This window comes from Physeter macrocephalus, unplaced genomic scaffold, assembly GCF_002837175.3.
Source record: "Physeter macrocephalus isolate SW-GA unplaced genomic scaffold, ASM283717v5 random_211, whole genome shotgun sequence".
NCBI classification, from domain to species: domain Eukaryota; kingdom Metazoa; phylum Chordata; class Mammalia; order Artiodactyla; family Physeteridae; genus Physeter; species Physeter macrocephalus.
In genome coordinates, this window is record NW_021145497.1 from 61,427 (window position 1) to 84,668 (window position 23,242).

At 42.4% G+C, this 23,242-nt stretch overlaps 1 protein-coding gene across 4 annotated transcripts; it reads left to right on the forward strand.

Moving 5' to 3' along the window:
* Nucleotides 1–1,895: 1,895 nt before the first annotated feature.
* On the forward strand, nucleotides 1,896–23,224 carry DDB2 (damage specific DNA binding protein 2). Of its 4 annotated transcripts, XM_007121234.2 has the most exons (10): nucleotides 1,896–2,247; nucleotides 3,392–3,525; nucleotides 3,919–4,110; nucleotides 18,398–18,543; nucleotides 19,834–19,933; nucleotides 20,026–20,203; nucleotides 20,532–20,674; nucleotides 22,182–22,346; nucleotides 22,493–22,538; nucleotides 22,840–23,224. In XM_007121234.2, exons 1-10 carry the CDS (start codon nucleotides 2,121–2,123, stop codon nucleotides 22,887–22,889), a joined length of 1,281 nt encoding a protein of 426 aa, XP_007121296.1. In that variant the 5' UTR covers nucleotides 1,896–2,120; the 3' UTR covers nucleotides 22,890–23,224. The 4 variants fall into 4 exon arrangements, with proteins under 4 accessions (XP_007121296.1, XP_007121295.1, XP_007121298.1 ...); XM_007121233.3 differs by having other exon boundaries at nucleotides 1,903–2,247; nucleotides 22,182–22,538; XM_007121236.3 differs by lacking the exon at nucleotides 3,919–4,110 and having other exon boundaries at nucleotides 1,903–2,247.
* The last annotated feature ends 18 nt before the right edge of the window (nucleotides 23,225–23,242 follow it).

Consider the following 23,242-nt stretch of genomic DNA (forward strand, 5'->3'; position numbering starts at 1 on the left):
CATTCATATTAGCCACAATAACAGGGGGAGGTTTGGTCACTTCTGTGGTTTGGACAATGTTCATACTTTTGCCTGTGTTCAAACATCAGTGATTATGTTTTTGTGTTGATCTATCATGGTCACAGAATGGCCTTGTCTGTGCTGATGTTGTGCAAAATTATTTCTACAGAACACTAAGGCCTAGCTAATAATACCAGGCCAGCATCCAGATGCCAGGAGCTGCTTTTCTCCTTCTCATAACCCACACCCATTCCTAACTTTCATCAATCTGTTTCTCCTCTTAGGATGCTATTCTCCGTCCCCCAGCAAACTCCACAAAACCCCATCTTCCCCATGAGGCTTTCCTAAATACTACTTTCTCCATTAGATTATCTTTTCTGAATGCATCTAAAAGTCTTGGTTGGCATACCACAATTTAGTACTCAACTGCGTTCTAGCTTGAATTGTTTGACTTGTTTCACATGTATTTTTTAAAAATAAATTTATTTATTTGTTTTTTTTTTTGGCTGTGTTGGGTCGTCCTTGCTGTGCGTGGGCTTTCTCTAGCTGCGGTGAGCGGGGGCTATTCTTTGTTGCGGTGTGCGGGCTTCTCATTGCGGTGGCTTCTCTTGTTGTGGAGAACGGACTCTAGGCGCGCAGGCTTTAGTAGTTGTGGCACGTGGGCTCAGTAGTTGTGGCTTGTGGGCGCTTGAGCGCAGGCTCAGTAGTTGTGGCACACGGGCTTAGTTGCTCTGCAGCATGTGGTATCCTCCTGGGCCAGGGCTCGAGCCCGTGTCCCTTGCATTGGCAGACAGATTCTTAACCACTGTACCACCAGGGAAGCCCTCACATGTACTTTTCTTCTTAGTAGATTGTAAACCTTATTTAGGGGCAGAGCCGTTTCTCATACTTCAGGATCCTCCAGAAATGAGTACCCGCTGAGGTGAAACGAATGGCTGGTCTGAGTAAGGAGGAGAGGGCAGCTTGCTTCTGTATCACAGCTCTGAAAACACAGCTACAGGCCTGCAGGGGAGAAGCCATTAGCTTGTCCTTTCCCCTGCTGGCTGCCATTTCTAACACCCTGAGCTGATATTTCCCATCAAGAAAGCTTTTTCCAATTTTTCTTTTGGAGCAATCATTTCTTTCCAAGAGTTATTTTTTTTGGCACTCTCTTCTGTCCCTATCTGTCTGAAAGCTCCTTGAATGCAGGATCTACCATTAATGCATTTTTGTCTCCTGTCACTCTCCCAGAGCGCCTGGCACCTGACTTAGACGGTGGAAGGAAAGGACCAGCAGTTCCCGACCAACCCCATCTCCTGCCTGGCTCGACGCAGAAAGCGGGGTGCATCAGAACTGTCTCCTGTGGGGCCGGGTGGGACGCCTATGAGGCTCACTGCAATGGCCTTTGGCACAAGACCTCAGCCTGGGCAGTTAGCCAGCCGCACGCTCTCCGGCCCATCATCACTGCCCCGGGTTGCTCCTTAGAAGGACACTAAGCAAGTTTGGGGAAACTTTAATTAAAAGCTGCGAGTTTCAACCGCTCTCCACAGAGACGCTGGGATTCGGCAAAGCTGGAGAAGTATAAGCAATCGACATTGACCGCAAAGCCAGCAGGCAGAATCAGCTCGGTTTCCACCGCCGGGATGCGGCTGGCTTTCCACAAAGCCTACTCACGCCAACTGTACGGATCAGCCAATCACACAACCCGAGAGCGCGTGGTCGCCAATTAGAAGGTGGAGAAGGCGGAGCCGAAGCCTTGATTAGCATCCGGTCTGGGGCGGGGGGCGGGGCCCAGAGGCCTGGCAGCGCCGCGTCTGAAGAGGCTTCAAGTTGCGCGGCCGAGCACGGACGGCCATGTTTATTTCTGGCAGGTCAGCTGACTTGGACTAGCTCAGGGCCAACAAGTAGGCGGTATCCCTTTTCTCTGGGGAGCGGATGAGGCCCTCCCCTCACACACTTCCCATCTCTCCGCGCGCGCCCCCGCCTTCCCGGTGAGCCTGTTTGGCGGGAAGTTGGCTTAGTTGGCCTACCTGTGGCTCAGCGGATTCTCTGGTCCCCGCCTTGTTTTTCCCCAGAAGCTTCTCAATCTTTCCTCGGTCATCTCGGCATAAGGCATAGTACCCCTTCGCACGGAGGACGCCATGGCTCCCAGGAAACGCCCAGAAACCCAGAAGACCCCCGAGGTGGTTGTGCGCCCCAAGAGCAAGAGGAACAGAAGCCCCCGGGAGCTGGAGCCCGAGGCCAAGAAGCTCTGTTTGAAGGGCCCCGGTACTGCCTGCGCCTGCTGCTTTAATTAATTCCGCCATTTGGGGTTCTCACACAGGAGGCTGGAGTGGGGGATGGGTGCGCCTGGGTCCCTGAGGCTGTCCCAAATTATGAACGCCTCAGGCTGTGCATTTTGTCTGCAGGTCCTTTGACACCTTAGAGCTTGGGCTTAACCTCCCTCAGGTGACAGGAAGAGGCAGATGAGCTCCATTACAACAGACACAACGGACTTTTCAAATTCCTTGTTTGTACCAGAATTTTTACACACTGAGGACTGCTTAAAATAATCCTACCTTGCTTAGTGGTGTGTGTACTTAATTTCTCTAGTCACGATTGCTAGCTGTATGTCCTTGGTTTAACTGCGGGAACCCTCCATTTCCCTCCTTCCTTCCTTCGAAAACTCATTCTTAGGGGTTTATTGGGGCTTGAACCTGGGGCTATAAGGAATGTAGGGAACTCAAAAGACAGCGAGTTGTTGATTAAGTGTTTTTGTTCATGAGAAGAAAGAACTGGTTGTCACGAGGCGGGATTCATAGAGATCAGGTCCTCAAATACATGTTGGTAATCCAGAGTTGCTTTATTCCTATTATAGGTGGATCTACCTTCCCAAAAGTAGCCTAGCGAATTTAGCGCCACACCAGGCCCTATGGATCCTGCTGGTTTTAAGGAGAAGAGATTGGACTTAGGGCCAACCACTGGTCACCTCTACATTATTTTAATATAGGATTTAAAGAAACTGCTTTTCCCTAAAAGTCACTTCTATGCTGTCCTAAAATCTTTTTATTGTGCTTTATATATAATTTTAAAATGGTCACCCAACCCTATTACTAGTTTTCCAGCCCAAACTGGGAAGAGTTCTGCAGTTCTCTTGTGTTTCTTTGGCTCAGTTCTCAGGAACCCTGCAAGATCATAGTTTCACTTCAGAAGTACTATTTTGGGGAATGTTTTTTGGAAGGGGCTGAATCCCTACTCACTATTTATTTGTTGTGCTGGGTGAGACTGAGCAGAACGTGGAAAAACCTTAGGAGATGATAAGAGAGAGTGTCTATGCCGAATGAAGCAACAAGGCTTTCTTTCTGGGATGTTTCAGCAGAAAAATCTTTGAGTGAGATTGGAGCGGAAAATATGTGTCTGTTCTGCTTGGCAGGTCCTAGCAGAAGATTTGACTCAGGCTGCCTTTGGGCGGGGTTGGCTAGCCTGCGGGTCCCGCCACCATGCAGCATCATCAGGGCCCTCCACCAGCATAAGCTGGGCACAGCTGCCTGGCCATCACTACAGCAGGTGAGGCGTTTCCTGGCTGAAGAGCTCAAGGGTTTGCGTGGTGCCTTTTTTTTTTTTTTTTTTTTTTTTTTAATACTGCTGGATGGTCCAAAATTAGATTCTGGGTTGGTTCGGTGGGTCGTCAGAGTGGTCAGATCACCCCCACCTTGGTGACTGCTGGGGCACTCAGCCATGTAGAAGTCCTATGCTGTAGGGGGTCCCGGCAGGAATGCACCCTGCCTCCTTGCTTTCCATGATTAGATCATGTATATTGCAAATATTTTTATGTGCAGAGTCAGGCAGTTATTTTTCCTTTAGTGGGAGGACCTGACCCCACTTATCTATGCGGGAGTCAGAGATTGGCAATTTACCCTTATGTTTTAATTCAACTTAATTTTTTTCTCTCTGTATCAGGGTCTCCAGCAGTCCTTTTTGAACTCTCTGGCTTCTTACCGGATATTCCAAAAGGCTGCCCCTTTTGACAGGAGGGCCACATCCCTGGCGTGGCACCCAACTCACCCCAGCACCCTGGCTGTGGGTTCCAAAGGGGGAGATATCTTGGTCTGGAACTTTGGCATAAAGGACAAACCCACTTTCATTAAAGGGGTGAGCAGTTCCCTGTGCCAGACGATAGTGCTGAAGAAGTGTTTGTTGAAGGGATGAAAAGTCATGCGGTAACAAGGAGATAATTGGGATCAAAAATAACTGTGGGTATTTTCAAACGAGTCAATGGTGATGATACTCAACTCTTTATTGAACGCCTGCCGTTAAAATATTAGAAAGTATGAAGTGAATCACCTAGAATCTAAGCCCTTTCTTACCTCCTTGACCTCATCTTGCACTACTGTCTTTCCTCATTTCCTATGCTTTAGCCATACTAGCTATTTCTATTCCTGAAACTGAGTCTTTGCACTTGCTGTTCCCTTTGACTGGAGTGCTCTTTCCCATGGTTTTCTCATAGCTGGCTCCCTCTTATCATTCAGGTCTCAGCTCAATATATTTCTTCAAAAAGGCTATTACTGACTGCTCTGCCTAATCACTAATGACTCCCTATCTCATTATCCTGCTTCACTTTTCCCCCACAATGTTTATCAATATCTGAAATGTTTTACTTATTTGTATGTCTTTACCCACTGGAAGGTAAGCTCCATGATGGCAGGGACCTTGTTTTTCTGATTTACCACTGTATCCCCAGTACCTAAAATAATGTTTGGCCTAGATAGCTGCTTTGTATTTGTTGAATGAATGAGGGGCTTGGAGTATAACTGGATAGGTGGGATGTCTACCTACAAGATAACTAACAATACAGCAGTACAGATGCTAAATGCTACAGAACATGAGAGAAGGAAGAACCTCGTGTGAATTAGAGTCAATAGAGGTTTCATGGATGAGTGAGGAGTGAGGAAGAACAATATTTAGATAAATGGAGAGAAAAGGAGGAAAGGCAGAGTGTGTTTGGGGCAAGGTTTGGCATAGAGCTTTTTAGGGATGGTCTTAATTGTGCTAGTGTTTGTCATAGGTCGCTGAGGGGTGAGGGTATTGGCCCCTCCACCAAAGACAAGACCCTTAGCTTTCCCAGCTGGGGACTGACATTGGAGGGCTATACTGTGAAAGGTGATGCTCTGGGTTTAGAGCAGGAGCCACAAATTCACATGCCTAAAGAAGCCAGACAGATAAAAGAATGATGTAGGATGGTGGTTAGTGGTAAATTGGAGATGGTTGACAGGTGAGAATCTAGGTCCTGAGGTATCAGATCTGATTTTTTCAAATGAAGACTGAAATGTTCTGACTTTTAAAAATTGTAATGAAACATATAAAATTTACCATCTTAACCATTTTTAAGTGTACAGCTCAGTGGCTTTAAGTACATTTACACTCTTGTGTAACCAGTCTCCAGAACTTTTTCCTCTTGCAAAACTGAAACTATGTAGCCATTAAACACTAATTCCCCAGTCCTCCTTCCCTCCAGACCCTGGCAACCACATTCTGCTTTCTGTCTCTATGATTTTGACTAAATATCTCATACAAGTGGAATCAGACAGTATTTGTCCTTTTGTGACAGGCATATTTCACTTAGCACAGTGTCCTCAAGTTTTATCCATGTTGCAGCATGTGTCAGAATTTTCTTCCCTTTTAAGGCTGAATAATATTCCACTGTATGTATGTACCACATTTTGTTTATCCATTCATCTGTTGATGGACATTTGGGTTGCTTCCACCTTTTGGCTTTTGTGAATAATGCTGCTGTGAACGCAGTTGTACAGATATCTCTTTGAGCCCCAGCTTTCATTTCTTTTGGTTATGTACCCATAGTGGAACTGCTGGATCACATTGTGACTCTGTTTTTCATTTTTTGAGGAACCACCATACTGTTTTCCATAGAGGCTGTACCATTTTACATTCCTGCCAACAGTACTCAAGGGTTTCAATTTAAAATATCCTGATTTTTAATGTTGGGAACTAAATGAAATTGAACATGCTCTGTAGCTAAACAAAACACACTTGTGAACTGGATTCTGCATTAGCTCATTGTTTTTCTACCTCAGGTTTAGAGGCCAAAGGTATACCCAGGATGAGTTCTTTTAAGTGGAGGGTTTGGAGAGCAGCTCATCAGAAAAGGCCAGGTTAGTCAGGCTTGAAGATTAGGATTCAAGGTATGAGATCAGTGTTCAAGAGAATAAGTGCCTGAAGCCCAAAGAAAGGCAGCCAGGGGATTACTTGGTGGTCTGTCTACCCAGCTGGTGAGACAGGTGACCCCCAGGAGGGGTAGCTTTAAGTTGAAGTCAGAACCCAGAGCTCAGGCAGGAGGAGATTGGTTTTTTCCCTAGGCATCCAGGACATGGGAATAGAGAAATTTAAGAAACAGCCTAAGAGTGTCCTAGGGGAAGAGTTTCCTGACTAGAAGGGGAATGATAACTGCTTTGAACTTGTGTCAGGCTGAAGCTGCTTTTGGTTTATATCACCCTTTATTATGATGTGCATTTAAGTGAAGTTTCCTTACACACTGTTGTGGAGATTGGTCTGGGCATTTGAACTCTGTGACTAGTAGGGAGCTAGGTTGTAGCAGGAGAAGGGTATGTAGTCTGGAGAACTGTTTTTACTCCCAGGAACTGACAGCAGAAAGTTGATTTGAGACCGGTGACTGAGGGAGCAGCAGTGCTTCATTTTGTCATTTCTTTAGTCATCTGACCTTGGCTCTGATCTTAATCTTTCAGGCCCTTGGCAAAGGGACATGTATTACATTTTCAAAATGAAGATTATTTTATTCTCATTGTAAAAATGACCTGTGCTCATTGTAAGAAATTCAGACAATACAGAAAAAAGTATAAAGAATAAAGTAACTATTACCTGAAATCCCCATTTGGGGCATCTTTATGTGCGTGTATATACTGTTATACACACCCGTTCTTCTACTTATATTTTTATGTAAATATTCTATCCTAGAATCTGTTGTATTTTACTTATTAGATCATATCCTAGTTTAGTCATCTTGTACCAGAGGACGACCACTTAAAAATATCTTATTTCCTGGACTTCCCTGGCGGTCCAGTGGTTAAGACTCCATGCTTCCACTGCAGGAGGCGCGGGTTCGATCCCTGCTTGGGGAACTAAGATTCCCACATGCTACTGGGAATGGCCAAAAATAAATAAATAAAATTTAAAAATATATATCTTATTTCCTTTTTTTGGTAATGCCTTTGGTTTTGGTATCAGGGTAATGTAGACCTCATGTAAAGAGTTGGGAAGTATTGCCTCCACTTGAATTTTCTGGAATAATTTGTATAGAATTGGTACTATTCCTTTTTTAAATTTTTCATAGGATTCACTAGTGAAGCCATCTGGGCCTGGAGTTTTCTATATCGGAGGGTTTCTAACTATATATTCAATTTCTTAATAGATACAGGGCAATTTAGGTTATCTATTTCTTCTTGAAGGAGATTGGTAGTTTCTTTCAAGTAATTTGTCCACTTTATCTAAATTTTTGAATTTAGTGGTGTAAAGTTGATCATAGTATTCCCTTATTATCCTTTTAATATCCGTAGGATCTGTAGTAATGTCCTCCCTCATATTTCTTGATATTGGTAATTTGTGTCTTCTCTTTTTTTTTTTTCCCTGATCAGTCTTGTTAGAGGATTATCAATTTTGTTGATATTTTCAAAGTACCAGCTTTTTTTTTTTTTTAACATCTTTATTGGAGTATAATTGCTTTACAATGGTGTGTTAGTTTCTGCTTTACAACAAAGTGAATCAGTTATACATATACATGTGTTCCCATATCTCTTCCCTCTTGCGTCTCCCTCCCTCCCACCCTCCCTATCCCACCCCTCTAGGTGGTCACAAACCACCTAGCTGATCTCCCTGTGCCATGCGGCTGCTTCTCACTAGCTATCCACCCTACTTTTGGTAGTGTATATATGTCCATGCCACTCTCTCACTTCGTGACAGCTTACCCTTCCCCCTCCCCATATCCTCAAGTCCATGCTCTAGGAGCTCCAGTGGCGCAGTCGGTTAGCGCGCAGTACTTATACAGAACCAGCTTTTAGTTTCATTGATTTTTTTTTCTCTGTTGTTTTTCTGTTTTCTTTTTTGTAGATTTTTGTTGTATTATTTTCTTTCCTATGCTTATTTTGGGTATAATTTGCTTTTCTTTTTCTGGTTTCTTAAGATAGAAACTTGAATTGTTTATTTGAGACCTTTCTTTTCTAATATAACCATTTAATGCTATACATTTCCCTCTGTTTCTTTAACTGCATCTCACAGATTTTGTTGTGTTTTTGTTTCCATTCAGTTCAAATTATTTTCCAAATTCTTTATGATTTCTTCTTTGACCTATGCGTTATTCTGAAGTATTTTGTTTAATTTCCAAATATTTGGGCATTGTTGAGATATATCCCTGTTATTGATTTCTAGTTCAATTCTGTTACGAACAAAAGACATTTTACGTGATTTCAGTCATTTTACATTTTTTATTTGTATTTTGGCTGAGCATATGGACTATCTTAGTGAGTTTTCCATATGCATTTGGAAAAAAATGTGTATTCTGCTGTTTTGGGGTGAATTTTTTTTTTTTTTTTTTTCCTGTGGCTGCACTGTGCAGCATGTGGGATCTTAGTTCCCCGACCACGGATAGAACCCATGCCGCCTGCAGTGGAGGGATGGAGTCTTAATCACTGGACTGCCAGGGAAGTCCCTGTTTTGGGGTGAATTATTCTCTAAATGTCAGTCAGGTTAAGTTGGTTGATAGTGTTGTTTAAATGTTTTGTATCTTTTTTTTTTTAATGTCTGTATCCTTATTGATTTTATGTCTCATCAATTATTGAGAGAGGAATATTGGAATCTTCAACTATAAAATTGTGGTTCTGTCTATTTTCCTTTAGTGTTTGCTTCAAGCATTTGGAAACTCTGTTATTAGGTGCTTACATGTTTAAAATTATGTCATTTTGATGAATTGACAACTTTGTCATTGTGAGATGTCTCCCTTTACCCTTGGTAATATTTCTTGTTCTGAAATCTTTGTTTGATATTAATGTAGCCACTGCAGCTTTTTTATCATTAGTATTTGCATTGTATATCTTTTTTCATCCTTTTATTCTTAATGTACTTGTGTATTTGTATATAAATGAGTTTCCTGTAGATAGCATGTAAAAAAAAAATCCAATCTGGGAATTCCCTGGCGGTCCAGTGTTTAGGACTCCTAAAACTAATACAGTGTTATATGTCAATATCTCAGTAATTTTTTTAAAAATTTCATTTAAAATAAAGTTAACCCATGGGAAATTCCCTGGTGGTCCAGTGGTTAAGACTTGGTGCTTTCACTGCTGAGGGCCCGGGTTCAATCCGTGGTTGGGGAACTAAGATCCCACAAGCCACATGGTGGCACAGCCAAAAAAAAAATCCAATCTGACAATCTCTACCTTTTAATTGTAGCATTTGACCATTTACATTTAATATGATTATAAATATGATTGGGTTTAAGTCTGTTTTCTTGTATTTCTATTTGTCCCATTGCTTTGCTCCATTTTTCTTGTCTTCTTTTTGGTTGAGTACTTATTATGATTCCATTTTATCTCCACTATTGGATTATTAGTTACACTTCTTTTCCTTTCTCTTTTCTCTCTTTTAGTAGTTGTTCTTGGGTTTATAAAGTACATCTCTTTTTTTTTGACCACACAGCTTGTGGGATCTTTTTTTTTTTTTTTTTTTTTTTTGTGGTATGCGGGCCTCCCTCTGTTGTGGCCTCTCCCGTTGCGGAGCACGGTCTCCGGACGCGCAGGCTCAGCGGCCATGGCTCACGGGCCCAGCCGCTCTGCGGCACGTGGGATCCTCCCAGACCGGGGCGCGAACCCGGTTCCCCTGCATCGGCAGGCGGACGCGCAACCACTGCGCCACCAGGGAAGCCCGGGATCTTAGTTCCCTGACTGGGGATTGAACCTGGGCCCTTGGCAGTGAAAGTGAGGAGTCCTAACCACTGGACCACCAGGGAATTCCCCACAATGTACATTTTTAATGTAAGAGAGAACCTTCAAATAATGTTATACCACTTCACATGTATTGTAAGACTCTTACAACTATATATTTACTTCTGTTTTCTCCCTTCTGTCGTTGTCCTACATTTTACTTCTACGTATGTTATAAACCCTACATTTTTTTTGGCTTTACACAATTATCTTTTTGTTTTTGTTTTTTGTTAAATATTTATTGAGATATAGCTAATATATGATAAACTGCACATGTTTAAAGTGTATGATTTGATGAGTTTTGACATAGGTATACAACCATGAAACCATCACCACAATTAAAATAATGAACATATCCATCACCCCCGAAGTTTCCTCACACACCTTGGTAATCCATCCCTTTCTTCCCTCTGTCCTGACACCTGAAAACCATTGATCCACTTTCTATCCCTATTGATAAATTTGCATTTTCAAGACTTTTATATAAATGGCACCATACAATATATACTCTTTTTTTTGGCTTCTTTCATGCAGTATAAATATTTGAGATTCAGCTACATTTTTGCATGTATCAGTAGTATTTTTTTTCTTTCTGAGTAGTTTTCCAGTGTATCGATATACCACAGTTTATTTATCCATTCACCTGTCAAAGGGCATTTGGACTTTTTCCAGTTTTTGACTGTTGCAAATAAAGCTGTTGTGAACATTCTTTGTGTGGATATATGTTTTCATTTTTCTCGAGTAAATACCTAGTTGTGGAATAGCTGGATTGCAGGGCAGGTATCTTTTAAAGATATTTTTTATTTCTTTTTATTTTTAAAAATATTTATTTATTTATTTGGCTGTACTGGGTTTTAGTTGTGGCACATGGGAGCTTTGTTGCAGTATGCGGGATCTTTAGTTGCGGCATGTGAACTCTTAGTTGCAGCATGTGATCTAGTTCCCTGACCAGGGATCGAACCCAGGCCACCTGCATTGGGAGCGTGGAGTCTTAGCCACTGGGCCACCAGGGAAGTCCCTAAAGATATTTTTTAAATTTTTAAAATATTTACTTTCTTTATTATTATTATTTTATATTTTTTGGCTGCATCAGGACTTTATTGGGGCATGCGGCATCTTCGTTGAGGCACACGAGATCTTTCATTGTGGTGCGGGCTCTGTTGTGGCACGTTGGCTTCTCTCTAGTTGTGGCGCTCAGGCTCCAGAGCACGTGGGCTCTTTAGTTTCCAGCAGGCGGGCTGTCTCGTTGAGGCGCACGAGCTCTGTCGTTGCAGCGCATGGGCTTAGTTGCCCCGTGGCATGTGGGATCTCAGTTCCCCAGCCGGGGATCGAACCCATGTCCCCTGCATTGGAAGGTGGATGCTTTACCACTGGACCCAGGGAAGTCCCAAGATATTTTTTAAATGAGGAAAAAACTTTAATATTTACCCACATATTTGCCATCTCCAGGGCTTTTCATTCCTTGTATGATCCAGACTTCCTTTTGGTAACATTTTCCATTTTCTTTCTGCTTGAAGAGATTCCTTTAACATTTCCTGTAATGTAGGTTGGTTGGAGATGCATTTTTTTCTTTTGTTTGTCTGAGAAAGTCTTTATTTTGCCCTGCCTCCTTTTTTTTTGAAGGTAGTTTTGCTGGGTATAGAATTCTAGGTTCATGGGCCTTTTTTTTTTTCTTTTAGTACTTTAAAGATAATTTCTGATGCAAAGTCTGCTCTCATCCTTATGTTCCTCTTCATGTGATTTTTCTTTTTTTCTTTTGGCTGCTTTAAAAATGGTCCCTTTGTCATCTAAAGTAATATTCACAGGTTCCAGGGATCAGGGCATGGACATCTTGGGGGACCATTATTCAACCTACTCCAGTTAGCATGGGTCTAAGGCAGCCTATAGTTTAGATGTGAGTTGACCTCACCCTGAGGCAGTACCCTTCTGAGGACTCTACTCAATGTTCTGTATATTAAGAATTTTTTCATTCTGGATGGTGAGAATACAGACTGTTCTGAGGATTTCTCCTTCTATTCATTTCTGGTGATTTTACCTCAGCCTTATGTAGTTTTCTTATACACATTTACCCAATAATATTTACTCCAAGGCCTGAGGGGACCCCTCTGAAAATCTCCAGAATGCTCTCTCTGTATATCTCCCCCTCCAGCATTTTTCCCCACAAATTCTTGCCCTGTTGGCTTTCCCAAATTGTCACCTCAGCTTAGTGAGACTATTAGGCTGTTTGGGTCCTCCCTCCCTGTGCTGCAGCCTGGATACTCTTTCCAAGCAGTAAGCTGGGACAATTGCAGGGCTACCTCATTTCTTTCCCTCTTGTCTTGTGCTGCCTGTTGCCCAATGTCTGAAAACTCATTTCAAGTATTTTTTCATTTTTTTTAGTTGTGTAAGGCAGGAGGATATATCTGGTTTCTGACACTCCATCATAGCTGGAAGTAGAAATTCATACTTAACTAATTTTAATAGTTTCTCTGAGGATTTAAATTTTTTTCCTACACAGTCTTGTCATCTACAAATAAATGACAGTTCGATTTCTTACTTTACCATTTTTTCACTTCTTTTTTTGCCTTATTCCATTGGCTAAGACCTCTACTACTTTGTTGAATGTTGGCTATAACAGACATCCTTGTCTTATTCTTGATTATAGAAGGCTTTTATTTTTTGTCATTAAATAAGGTTTCTGCTACTTTTTATTGTGGTAAGATACATAACATGAAAATTACCATTTTAACCATTTTAAAGCGTACAACTCAGTGGTACTAAGTACATTTACATTGTTGTGCAACCATGACCACTATCCATCTCCAGAACTTTTTCATCCCCCAATAAAACTGTGTACCCATTAAAGAATGACTCTCTATTACCCCTCCCCTCAGCGCTACTAATCTGTTTTCTGTCTCTGAATTTGATTATTCTAGGTACTGCAAATAAATGGAATCATACAATAAATATTTGTCCTTCGGGGTCTGACTCCTTTCACTTAGCATAATGTTTTCAGGGTTCATCCATGTTATAGCATGTATCAGCCCTTTATTCCTTTTTGTAGTTGAATAATATTCAATTGTATGAATATACCAAATTTTGTTTTGCCATTCATCTGTTGATGGACATTTGGATTGTTTCTGCCTTTTGCTGTTATGATTCAGCCGCCATGAATGTTCATGTACAAGTTTTTGTTAGAACTGTTTTCAGTTCTTTTGTGTATATACCTAAGAGCTTGTTTGTTTTTAAAACTTGTTTTTAAATACCTTTTATCAGATTAAGTAAGTTCCTCTTTTCTTCGTAGTCGCCAGAAGCTCTTTATCGTGAATGATAATTGAATTTCATCAAATACTTTTTTGTCTCTTGAGGTCAGCAGTGATTTTCTTCCTCTATTCTATTAATGTCGTAAACTACACTGATTGTTTTTTGTTTGTTTTGGTTTATTAGTTATAGTGGATTTTTTCATTTAAATGTTTTTTTTTCCTCTTTTACCTTTACAGTTCTATTTCTAGCAAGTGACACTGCTTCTTTTAAAAACTGTGGGAAAAGCACATAACATAAAATGTATCATCTGAACCATTTTTAAGTGCACTAACACTATATTCACATTGTTTTGCAACAGAGTTCTAGAACTTTTTCATCTTGTAAAACTGAAACTGTGCCCACTGAATAACAATTCACCATTTCCCCTTCCCTCCAGCCTTTGGCAACAACAGTTGTACTTTCTGCTTTTATGAGCTTGAACTACTTTAGATACCACTAAGTTTTGGTGGTTTTACGGTTTTACTGTGGCTATGTCAGAGAATTTCTTGTAGGAAGTACACAAGAAAGTATTTGAGTGTGATGGGACATCATGTTGGCAATTTATTATCAAATGGTTCCAGAAAAACAGTTCTTTGTGCTATTCTTGCAACTCTTCTATGAGTTTGAGATAGTTTGAAAATAAAGTTTAAAAAAAAAAGATTGTTTCTTCCTTAAATATTTAGTACATTCACCACTGAAGCCATTAGGATCTGGAATTTACTTTGCAAGGAAGTTTTTAGTTGTGACTCAATTTCTTTAATAGATACCAGAGCATTCAGATTTTTCTTTTTCATCTTCTTTCAGTTTGGCAAGTTTGTACTTTTCTAGGAATTTGACTACTAACTCTTTAAGTTTTCAAATTTATTGGCAAAAGATTGTTTATGATGTCCTCTTATTATCTTTTAAAATGTCTAAGATTTATATTGATAGTCTTTGCCATTCATTAAATTGGTTATTTGTGCCTTCTTGTTTGTTTGGTCATTCTCACCAGGGATTTATCAATTTAAACATATTAGTCTTTTCATGGAACCAACTTTTGGCTTTGTTGATTCTTTCTACAGTGTGTTTGTTTTATTTCATTAATTTCTGTTCTTTTTTTTTTCTTTTACTTTCTTTGGTTTTAGCTTCTTGTTTGTTTTACAGCTTCTTGATGGATGTTTGAGTCATTGATTTTTAGCTTTTTTAACTATCATTATGAATATGCTCCTATGAATATCTGCATACAAGTTTTTACATCAACATATTCATTTCTGTTGAGTATATATCTCTTGGGTCTATATATCTCCTGGGTCATATGGTAACTTTATGTTTAATTTTTTGAGGAATTGCCTGTTTTCCAAAGCAACTGCTCTATTTCACTTTCCCACCAGCAATGTAGGAGGGCTTCAATTCCTCCACATCCTCACCAACACTTAACTGACAAAAATTGTACATGTTTAAGGTGTACCACATGATGTTTTAATACATGTATGTACTGTGAAATGATTATACCATCAAGCTAATTAACATCCATCACCTTACATAGTTTTTTGTGTGTGTAAGTGCACGCATGCATGCTGAGAACACTTATCTACTCAGAAAATTTCAAGTATACAGTACAGTATATTAACTATAGTCTCCATGCAGACTCTAATGTACACTCAGATCTAATGTATCTGAGTGTACATTAGATCTCAGGAATAACTGAAACTTTGTACCCTTTGACAAACATCTCCCCATTCCCCTCCCCCCACCCCAGCCCCTGGCAACCACTATTCTACTCTCTGCCTTTGTGAGTTGGACGTTTTTAGATTGCACATGTAAGTGAGATCATTCAGCATTTGTTTTTCTGTGTCTGACGTCCTCCATGTTCATCCATGTTGTTGCAAATGGCAGGATTTCCTTCTTTTTAAGGCTGAATAATGTTCCATTATACACACACACATACCACATTTTCTTTATCCATTCATTCATCAGCAGACACTTAAGTTGTTTCTGTATCTTGGAAATTGTGAATAATGCTGTAGTGAACACAGGAGGACAGAACTCTTTGAGAAACTGATTTCCTTTCCTTTTGATATATACCCAGAAATGGAATTACTGGATCATATGGTAGTTCTATTTTAAATTTTTTGAGGAACCTCCATACTGTTTTCCATAATGCCTCTACCAATTTACATTCCCATCAACAGTATTCAAGAGTTCCCTTTTCTCTACATCTTGGCCAACACTTGTTATCACTTGTCTTTTTGATAATAGTCATTCTAACAGGTGTGAGGTGATATCTCACTGTAGTTTTGCATTTCCCTGATGATTAGTGCTGTTGAGCACCTTTTCATATACCTGTTGGCCATTTGTATGTCTTCTTTGGAAAAATGTGTATTCAAATCCTTTGCCCATTTTTAATCAGATGGTTTTCTTGCTATTGAGCTGTCCGAGTTCCTTATATATTGTTAATATTAACCCCTGATCAGATATATAGTTTGCAGTATTTTCTCCCATTCCATAGGCTGTCTTACAACACTTGTAATTGTCTTTTTGATTATAGCCATCCTAGTGGGTGTGAAATAGTATTTCATTGTGGTTTTGATTTGCATTTCCCTAAGGACTAATGATGTTGAGCATCTTTTCATGTGCCACTGACTATTTGTATATCTTCTTTGGAGAAATGTCTGTTGAAATCCTTTGTCCATTTTTTTTTTCATTTTTTTTTTTTTGGCTGCACTGTGCAGCTTGCCAGATCTTAGTTCTCCAACCAGGGATTGAACCCTGGGCCACGGGAGTGAAAGCGCCAAGTCCTAACCACTGGACCGCGAGGGAATTCCCTTTGTCCATTTTTAAATTAGGTCTATTTTTTAAATGTATACTAATTACAATTATTTTAAAGCCTGTGTCTAATAGCACCAATACCTGGATCTCCTGTGACTGTCTTTCAACTATTGTTTTTTCTCTTAGTTATTGGTTATTTGCTATTCTGGATGATTTTAGATTTGATGCCAAATATTGCATATCAAAACTTATAGAGATATAATTTGAAGTTTTGAGTGCTGTTATTTTCCTCCAGAAAGAATTTTTTTCCTCTGGCAGGCAGGTCAGGTAGAATCATCATCTTAATCTGATCAGCGATTGAAATGATTTGAATCTGGACTTCAGTCTTTGTGAGGGATGGTCTGTTTCCAGTTTGCTCTTATTTTTAGGGTTTCGGGGATCCTAACTAAAAGCTGGGTTTTTTCCAAGACCTCTCCTCCTTGACAGGTCTGAACTCCAGTTTTTGCCCCTCTTGAGACTGACAGAACCTCTGCTCAGCTTCTCAGCCACCACTTTCTTATCTGCATACGCCTCAAGAGGAAAAGCAGCATCGAAATGTCAGACGTACCTCTCTGCTTCTCTTCTCTCTAGGAGGCTGGACTTCAAGTCCTTGATGCCTTGATAGCTCTTCGTTGACTTCAGAAACTTTCCTTTGAAAACATGTATTTTATCTGTCTTTTCCAGTTTTTCTTGACAGAAGGTTGGCCTGACACCAGCTAACCCACCATCACTGGAATTGGAAGTCTCAAACATATCTCTTTTTCATATTTTGTCCAGGTTTGCTTAGTCCTTCTCAGTGCAAGAGTTGGTCATAACCATTTAGCCCACCCTTGCTAGAACACTCATGCGTTTTACCTTAAAGTGTTTACATGTGTTTATTTCTAACGCTTTGACATAGGGCCAGTCCTTTTCTTGGAGTAAGTGTTCACTGATTAGGGTTCACCTGGTCTTACATAAACCATATCCATAATGCCTTTTTTATAGGGTCTAGTTTCCATTCCCCAAAAGTGGAGACATAATTTAAAATTAGTTGTGGAGCAATCTGATTGCAGATTCTTTTTAAATTTTTATTACTGTTTCCCACCCTAATTGTTTATAAGTATCTCACCCATGCTTAATTCAACAACTATTATTTTTAGCAAATCATTTTTATCTAGTTTTTCCAAAGTGTTCATATGGATTTCATAGAAATAACAATAGTCTTTCTTTTTGCACATATTTCATCAGTTTAATTAAATTACATGTTTGATGAAATGTTTTAAGTGTTTAAAGTTTAAATGTTTAATAAATCACATCATGTAAATTAAGTTACATGATTACAATACAAACTACAACTGGCATATATAGGTTTAAGAACAAACACAACTAACCCTTCGTAAGCATAGAACTCAGCTAGTGGGAGCAGATTATCTTATAGCAGCAAGGGTTTGGTCAACCATGGGCATCAGTTAGAATGTTTTAGAGGGGGAATGGAAAGTACCAGTTAGTATGCTGATTGAGTTAAGTGGATGTTGTGTAAGAGGCCTTGTAGAACTAAGGCTGGGATAGCAACAGCATACGGGAGAAGTGGAGGAGGAGCCTTGAGGATGTAAAGTTCTTAAAACAGTGCTTGATATATAATAAGCACTTAATAAGGTTATGCTACTGATGTTATCATGATTATTTTCATCATCATTGTCTGAGATGTCTGGAAAAAACAGGAAGGAGCTCAGATCTGACATCAGCCCTCCTAACCCAGCCACTGTTCCAAGCTGAAGCTCTTCTGCAAAGAGCACTTATATGATAAACAGATTATGGTACATCCACACAATGGAATACTCAGCAATAAAATGGGATGAACTATAGATACAGACAGCAAGTTGGATGAAACTCAGGGGCATTACACTGAGTGAAATGAAAGAAGCCAGTCTCAAAAGGCTGCATACTGTATAATTCATTTATATGACAGTCTGTCAAAGGCAAAAACTATTGTATAGTGATGGAGAATGGATCAGTGGTTGCCAGGGGATAGGAGTCGGGGGGAGGATGGGACTACAATGGGAGAGCACAAGGGATTTTTGGGGAAGTGACACAACTGTCCTGCACCCTAATTTTGGTGGTGGTTATTCAAATCTATACATGTGTTAAAATTCATAGAACTGTATGCCAAAAACAACAAATTTACTGTATGTTAATTAAAAAGTATAAAATTAAAACTGAAACCTTAAGAAACAGTACTGTGGAGAGCATCCTACTGTCTAGGCATCTAAGCTGGCCTGGCCCCAAGTGCAGTCTGGTTGGCTCTTGTGTCTGAGCAGAGTATGTGCACCCAGGCTTCGTCGAAGAGGACCGTTGTCACTCACTGGCTTTTTTCTTCCTTGTGTTAGATTGGAGCTGGAGGGAGCATCACTGGGCTGAAGTTTAACCCTCTCAATACCAACCAGTTTTTCACCTCCTCAATGGAGGGAACAACTAGGCTGCAAGACTTTAAAGGCAACACTCTCCGAGTTTTTGCCAGCTCAGGCACCTGCAAGTGAGTAGTTTAACTCAGAGGGGAAAGGGCTTCTAGGCTCTCGGTGTAGCTCTGGCGAGAGCATCCAGGTCCCATTTCTTTTACCCAAACCTGGCACAGGGAAGAAAGGAAAGGTGTTAGCTCCTTTCCACGCTTCCCTCTCTTTCTCAGACTTTTTCTTTAGCTGCTCTTACTCTGGGCCAGGTGGGTTACTGCTTCAGGGAGCGGTTCTGGAGCTTCAGCTTTTCTCAGCATGGGAAGCTTCAGCTTTTCTGTCAGTCATTCCTGTATTAGACTAGACCTTGATTCTCACTGGACAAGTCAACATGGCATTTGCCTAGAAAGCCACTTAAAGCCTGGAGCAGGAATGAAGAACTTAAGATTCCATTCCTTGCATTCACTGGGAGGTAATGACCAGTTCCTTGATGGAAGCTTAAATGGATATAATCATGTCCATAAAGCACTTTGGACTCCCCAAGAGCAAGTGGCTGGAGAAATTACAAAATGCTTGTCACTTTGATTTCTAGCCAGAGACATGACTCTGCTCCCTAAGTATTTGGGGGTGTGGGGGTCTAACTAGCACTGGGCTGCCCCACAGGGGTAAGAAGTACAGGAGCAATAGGACAGGTGACAGAATGGACTTACTCTTCCACAAGAAGCCCTCTCCCTGAAAGATGTTTACAAGGGATGCAAAAGGCAGTGTAGCAAGGATTTGAGGGGGAAAAAAATGTGAATCTGAGCTCTCCTGGCTGGGTATCAGGATCCCTGAAGCACCCTCCAACCCCATCTCTTCACATCATGTAGTCCGAGGGACAAAAGAGCAAGATACAGCTTCTGAGTTGTGTGTGCCTTTCCCCCGAATGCTCAGAAGGGGGCAGAAGTTCCTTTCTAGCCAGCTGTGAGGAACAGAGCTGGGCAGTCCCTGTTTGGTGTGTCACATCTCCTTTGGCCCGAAGGGTGGAGAGTGAAGAGAGAAAGCAATACCTGAGTCTTCCTCAGGACCCAGGGCTGAAGGGGGCAAGCCCGCCTGGGGACCTGCCTTATGGCTCTGGGTTTGGCTGCTTCAGGGAATCTGAGTAGCTGAGGGTCCTGGGCCCAGCAGTAACTGGACAAGTTTCTGAGCCCCACCACCCCCATAACCTCTGTGGGGATGGTAGACAAGTCTGAGTGCTCCTCACTGGGAGTCCACGACAAGTTATTCATTCATTCAACAAATATTTATTGACTGTCTAATATACGTGAGCTGCAACAGTTAATAAATGGAGCTTGCCTCTGTCCCCAAGAATCTTACAGCACAGTCTCTCCCTCCAGCTTCTGGTTTTGCAGCCTGGATGTGTCTGTCAAAAGCCGAGTGGTGGTCACAGGAGATAACGTGGGGAACGTGATCCTGCTGAACATGGACGGCAGGGAGGTGCGTTCTCTGGAGCCCAGGTCCTCCCCTTCCCTCCCTGACCCCCAGCCTCGGTTCTGCGCCCCCCACCTGAACCGAGCTCTTCTCTGCAGCTTTGGAATCTGAGAATGCACAAAAAGAAAGTGACCCACGTGGCCCTGAACCCGTGCTGTGATTGGTTCCTGGCCACGGCCTCTGTAGATCAAACAGTGAAAATCTGGGACCTGCGCCAGGTTAGAGGGAAATCCAGCTTCCTCTACTCGCTGCTGCACAGGCATCCCGTCAACGCAGGTGTGATATACCAGACCTCGTCCTTCCTGCAGACCCTGCTGACCCGACCGCTTCAGGGGTTTTCCCTCAAAGTGTAGACGCCACTAGGCCAAACCTTTATACCCCTGATAGCATCGGCCAAGCTGAAGTCCTGAAGCCTTTCTGACTCTAGCTGCTCGTATCAGCTGCTGAGCCTCTAGGATGTTTTTGTTCGCAGCCTAGATTCACCTCCCTTCCACCTGTCTCTAGAAAGGAGAGGGAGGGAGGGTGCCCCTGCAAGAGGCCTGTGAGGGCCAGGACGACAGGGGGCCCGTGGTTCCGTGAGCTCAGGGGCTTTTCACTTTGCCAGCTCATTTCAGTCCCGACGGTGCCCAGCTCCTGACCACTGACCAGAAGAGTGAGATCCGGGTTTACTCTGCCTCCCAGTGGGACTGCCCCCCAAGCCTTATCCCACACCCTCATCGCCACTTCCAGCACCTGACACCCATCAAGGTAAGTAACGGAGGGAAGGGAGCTGTGATCGTGGGATGGATCAGGTCCACCAGGGTGGGGAGAAGAGGGCAGATACAGAAGCCTTCAATGCTAGACCTCTTCCTGCGCTGACAAAAAGCAATCTCTTATTCTCTGGCTCTCTCTCCAGCTTTTGTCCAGCTCTGTGATCCCATTTTGCTGAGTTTTCTTCATGTCTCTTTGATAAGCTTATTTCCCTGAGTTTTTTCCACGCAGCCCAGATCTCACTGTGGGCACTTTCTGAGATCCTAACCCTCTGTTCTGCCCTTAGTTTCAGTTACGTGTGTGTGCAGCTGATCTGCAAGCTAACCTTAGCCCTCAGTAGCGGCTTCTCTAGCCTCAGTCCCTAAGGCTTACAGTCTTCAAGTCCTGTGACTCTTTCCTGCTCATGCCCCAAGCAGTCTGAACTCTGCCAGTCCTTCTGCTTTACTAGTATATATTCTTTTCTAGAACCACAGCCCCTCTTCAGACCTCCAGATCTCATGCCTGTACTTCTTTAGTCAGTATAGCATAGTTCAGGCAGGCGGACAGCCCCGGGGTTAGAATCCTTGAGCAAATTACTCAAATTTTGGATCCCAGTTTCCTGGTCTATAAAAAGCGAATAATAGTATCTGCCTGACAAGGTTGTTGTGAGGATAAATCCTTATACTTAAAGCACGTGGCAACATGCTTAGCGCCTAGTAAGTACTCAGTAAACAGTGATGACTTGGTAGTAGAGTGGCCCCCACGTACCTCAAATCAAATCCAAGCTCTCAGTAACATCAGGGTCCTTTAGCAGTTGGTGTTCCCCATTGATCCTTCCTTCCTTATCTCCCACTTGGTATCCAGCCGGCCCAACCAACAGCATCCCAGGTGGGACTTGTTTGTGACTTATTTCCAAGCCACTGCCGGTAGCACTTCTTCCTTCCTGCTAACCATGTCTTTTCTCCTTCAGAACTTCCTTGAAAAGCTTTCTTGGGAAAATCCCATCAAGTTCTGTCATTCCAATAGCTGCCAGATTTGTTTTGAGCAGGGTGATCTGAGGAACACAGGTGTCCTCCCCTTTTTCAATCACTAGCCATTTTCTACTCAACTCACTGACGCTGATAGAGGAGGGAGAGTAGTGGGATTACTTCAGAACTTATTAGGTCCTATTTGGTTTTGCTTACCAGAGGCTTTTCGCTCTGTTGTAGGCTTACCTCTTTGGTTCATGTCTGGGTCGGGCTGATGTTAAAACATTTATCAGTTGGTATGATCTCAGGAAATGCAAAGGAGAGAGAAGGCCTGAAGGTGTCCTAAGGGTCAGGGAGGCCAGCTGGGGATTTTAAATTTGCAACGGTAGACGCACACGCACTTGAAAACCATTCTTGTTGTTTCATGTAGGTCTTATCTCCATTATTAAATTGTTGGCAATTGTATTCACAATTGTTGTTAGTGGCAAAGTTACTTTTGATGTCCCTCTTGACAGTGTTCTGCGTTTACTCTTGTGACCTGCCTCTCCATCTCCTAGGCAACCTGGCATCCTCGGTACAACCTCATTGTCGTGGGCCGATACCCAGATCCTAATTTCAAAAGTTGTACCTCCCATGAATTAAGGACAATCGATGTGTTTGATGGAAGCTCAGGAAAGATGATGTATCAGCTGTATGACCCAGAATCTTCTGGTATCATGTCGGTGAGGCTTGGGCCCTCAAATAATAATGGGAGGAAGCAGGGATTCACCTTACCTTATTGGATCAAAAACGACCAGAAATTAATCCTCATGTGCCCTTCTCCCAGTACCTTCATTCCCTCCTCATGCTTATCCCCTTGTCTCTGCAGCTCAATGAGTTCAATCCTATGGGGGACACACTGGCCTCTGTGATGGGTGAGTGACTCTCAGGCTGGTGAAGCCCACCCTACTCCCCAAGGTTCAGGGCAGGCTAACCTCAGCTTAGTGCTGCTCCATTCACCCCAGGGTCGTAGTCAGTAAAGATGACGACCAGGGGACAGCGGGCTCTTCGGCCTAGGCCCTCCATCCCTCTTGCTTTGTCTTGGTCACAGCAATGCCTGGCTGCTGCCCAGTTTCCTGGTATCTCCTTACCAAGTCCTAGGTTCCCCACGCCAGCCCCAAGTTTTCAGAGGCTGATAATGGACGGTGCGAGTCAGACTGGTCTCACTCCTCCTAGGTTATCACATTCTCATTTGGAGCCAGGAGGAAGCTGGGAAGCGGAAATGAGAGACATTAATGAAGGTGGGGGCCAAGCAAGGGCTTGGAGCCCCATGAGAACAAGTTCTGCGAGAAGAGGCCGCTTTGTGTTAAAGGGCCAGAGGTATCCGAGTCCTTAGGGTTGGAGCAGGGGCACTGGGACTGCGACACTGGCATGTACTGTTCTGGACGTAGCTCCAGAAACTCCAGAGTTGGCGACCCAGCTGCCCCAAGGGTCCTTGCCGTATCTAGCCTGGAGCCAAGCTTCTCTTTTCTCCTCTCTGACATGCAGTGGCAGAGGATCAGGTAGTGGTTTTCGATTCGTGTTCACCATTCACAAGGCCAATAAAACCATACCCAGCTGAGCTTCTGAGTGGATCTTC

Coding starts and splice junctions, on each gene's coding strand:
- DDB2 (XM_007121233.3), top strand. CDS start 2,121: ATGGCTCCCAGGAAACGCCCAGAAACCCAGAAGACCCCCGAGGTGGTT. Junction 4,111..18,397: donor AACCCACTTTCATTAAAGGG/GTGAGCAGTTCC, acceptor TCCTTGTGTTAG/ATTGGAGCTGGAGGGAGCAT. Junction 19,934..20,025: donor TGAACATGGACGGCAGGGAG/GTGCGTTCTCTG, acceptor TCTTCTCTGCAG/CTTTGGAATCTGAGAATGCA.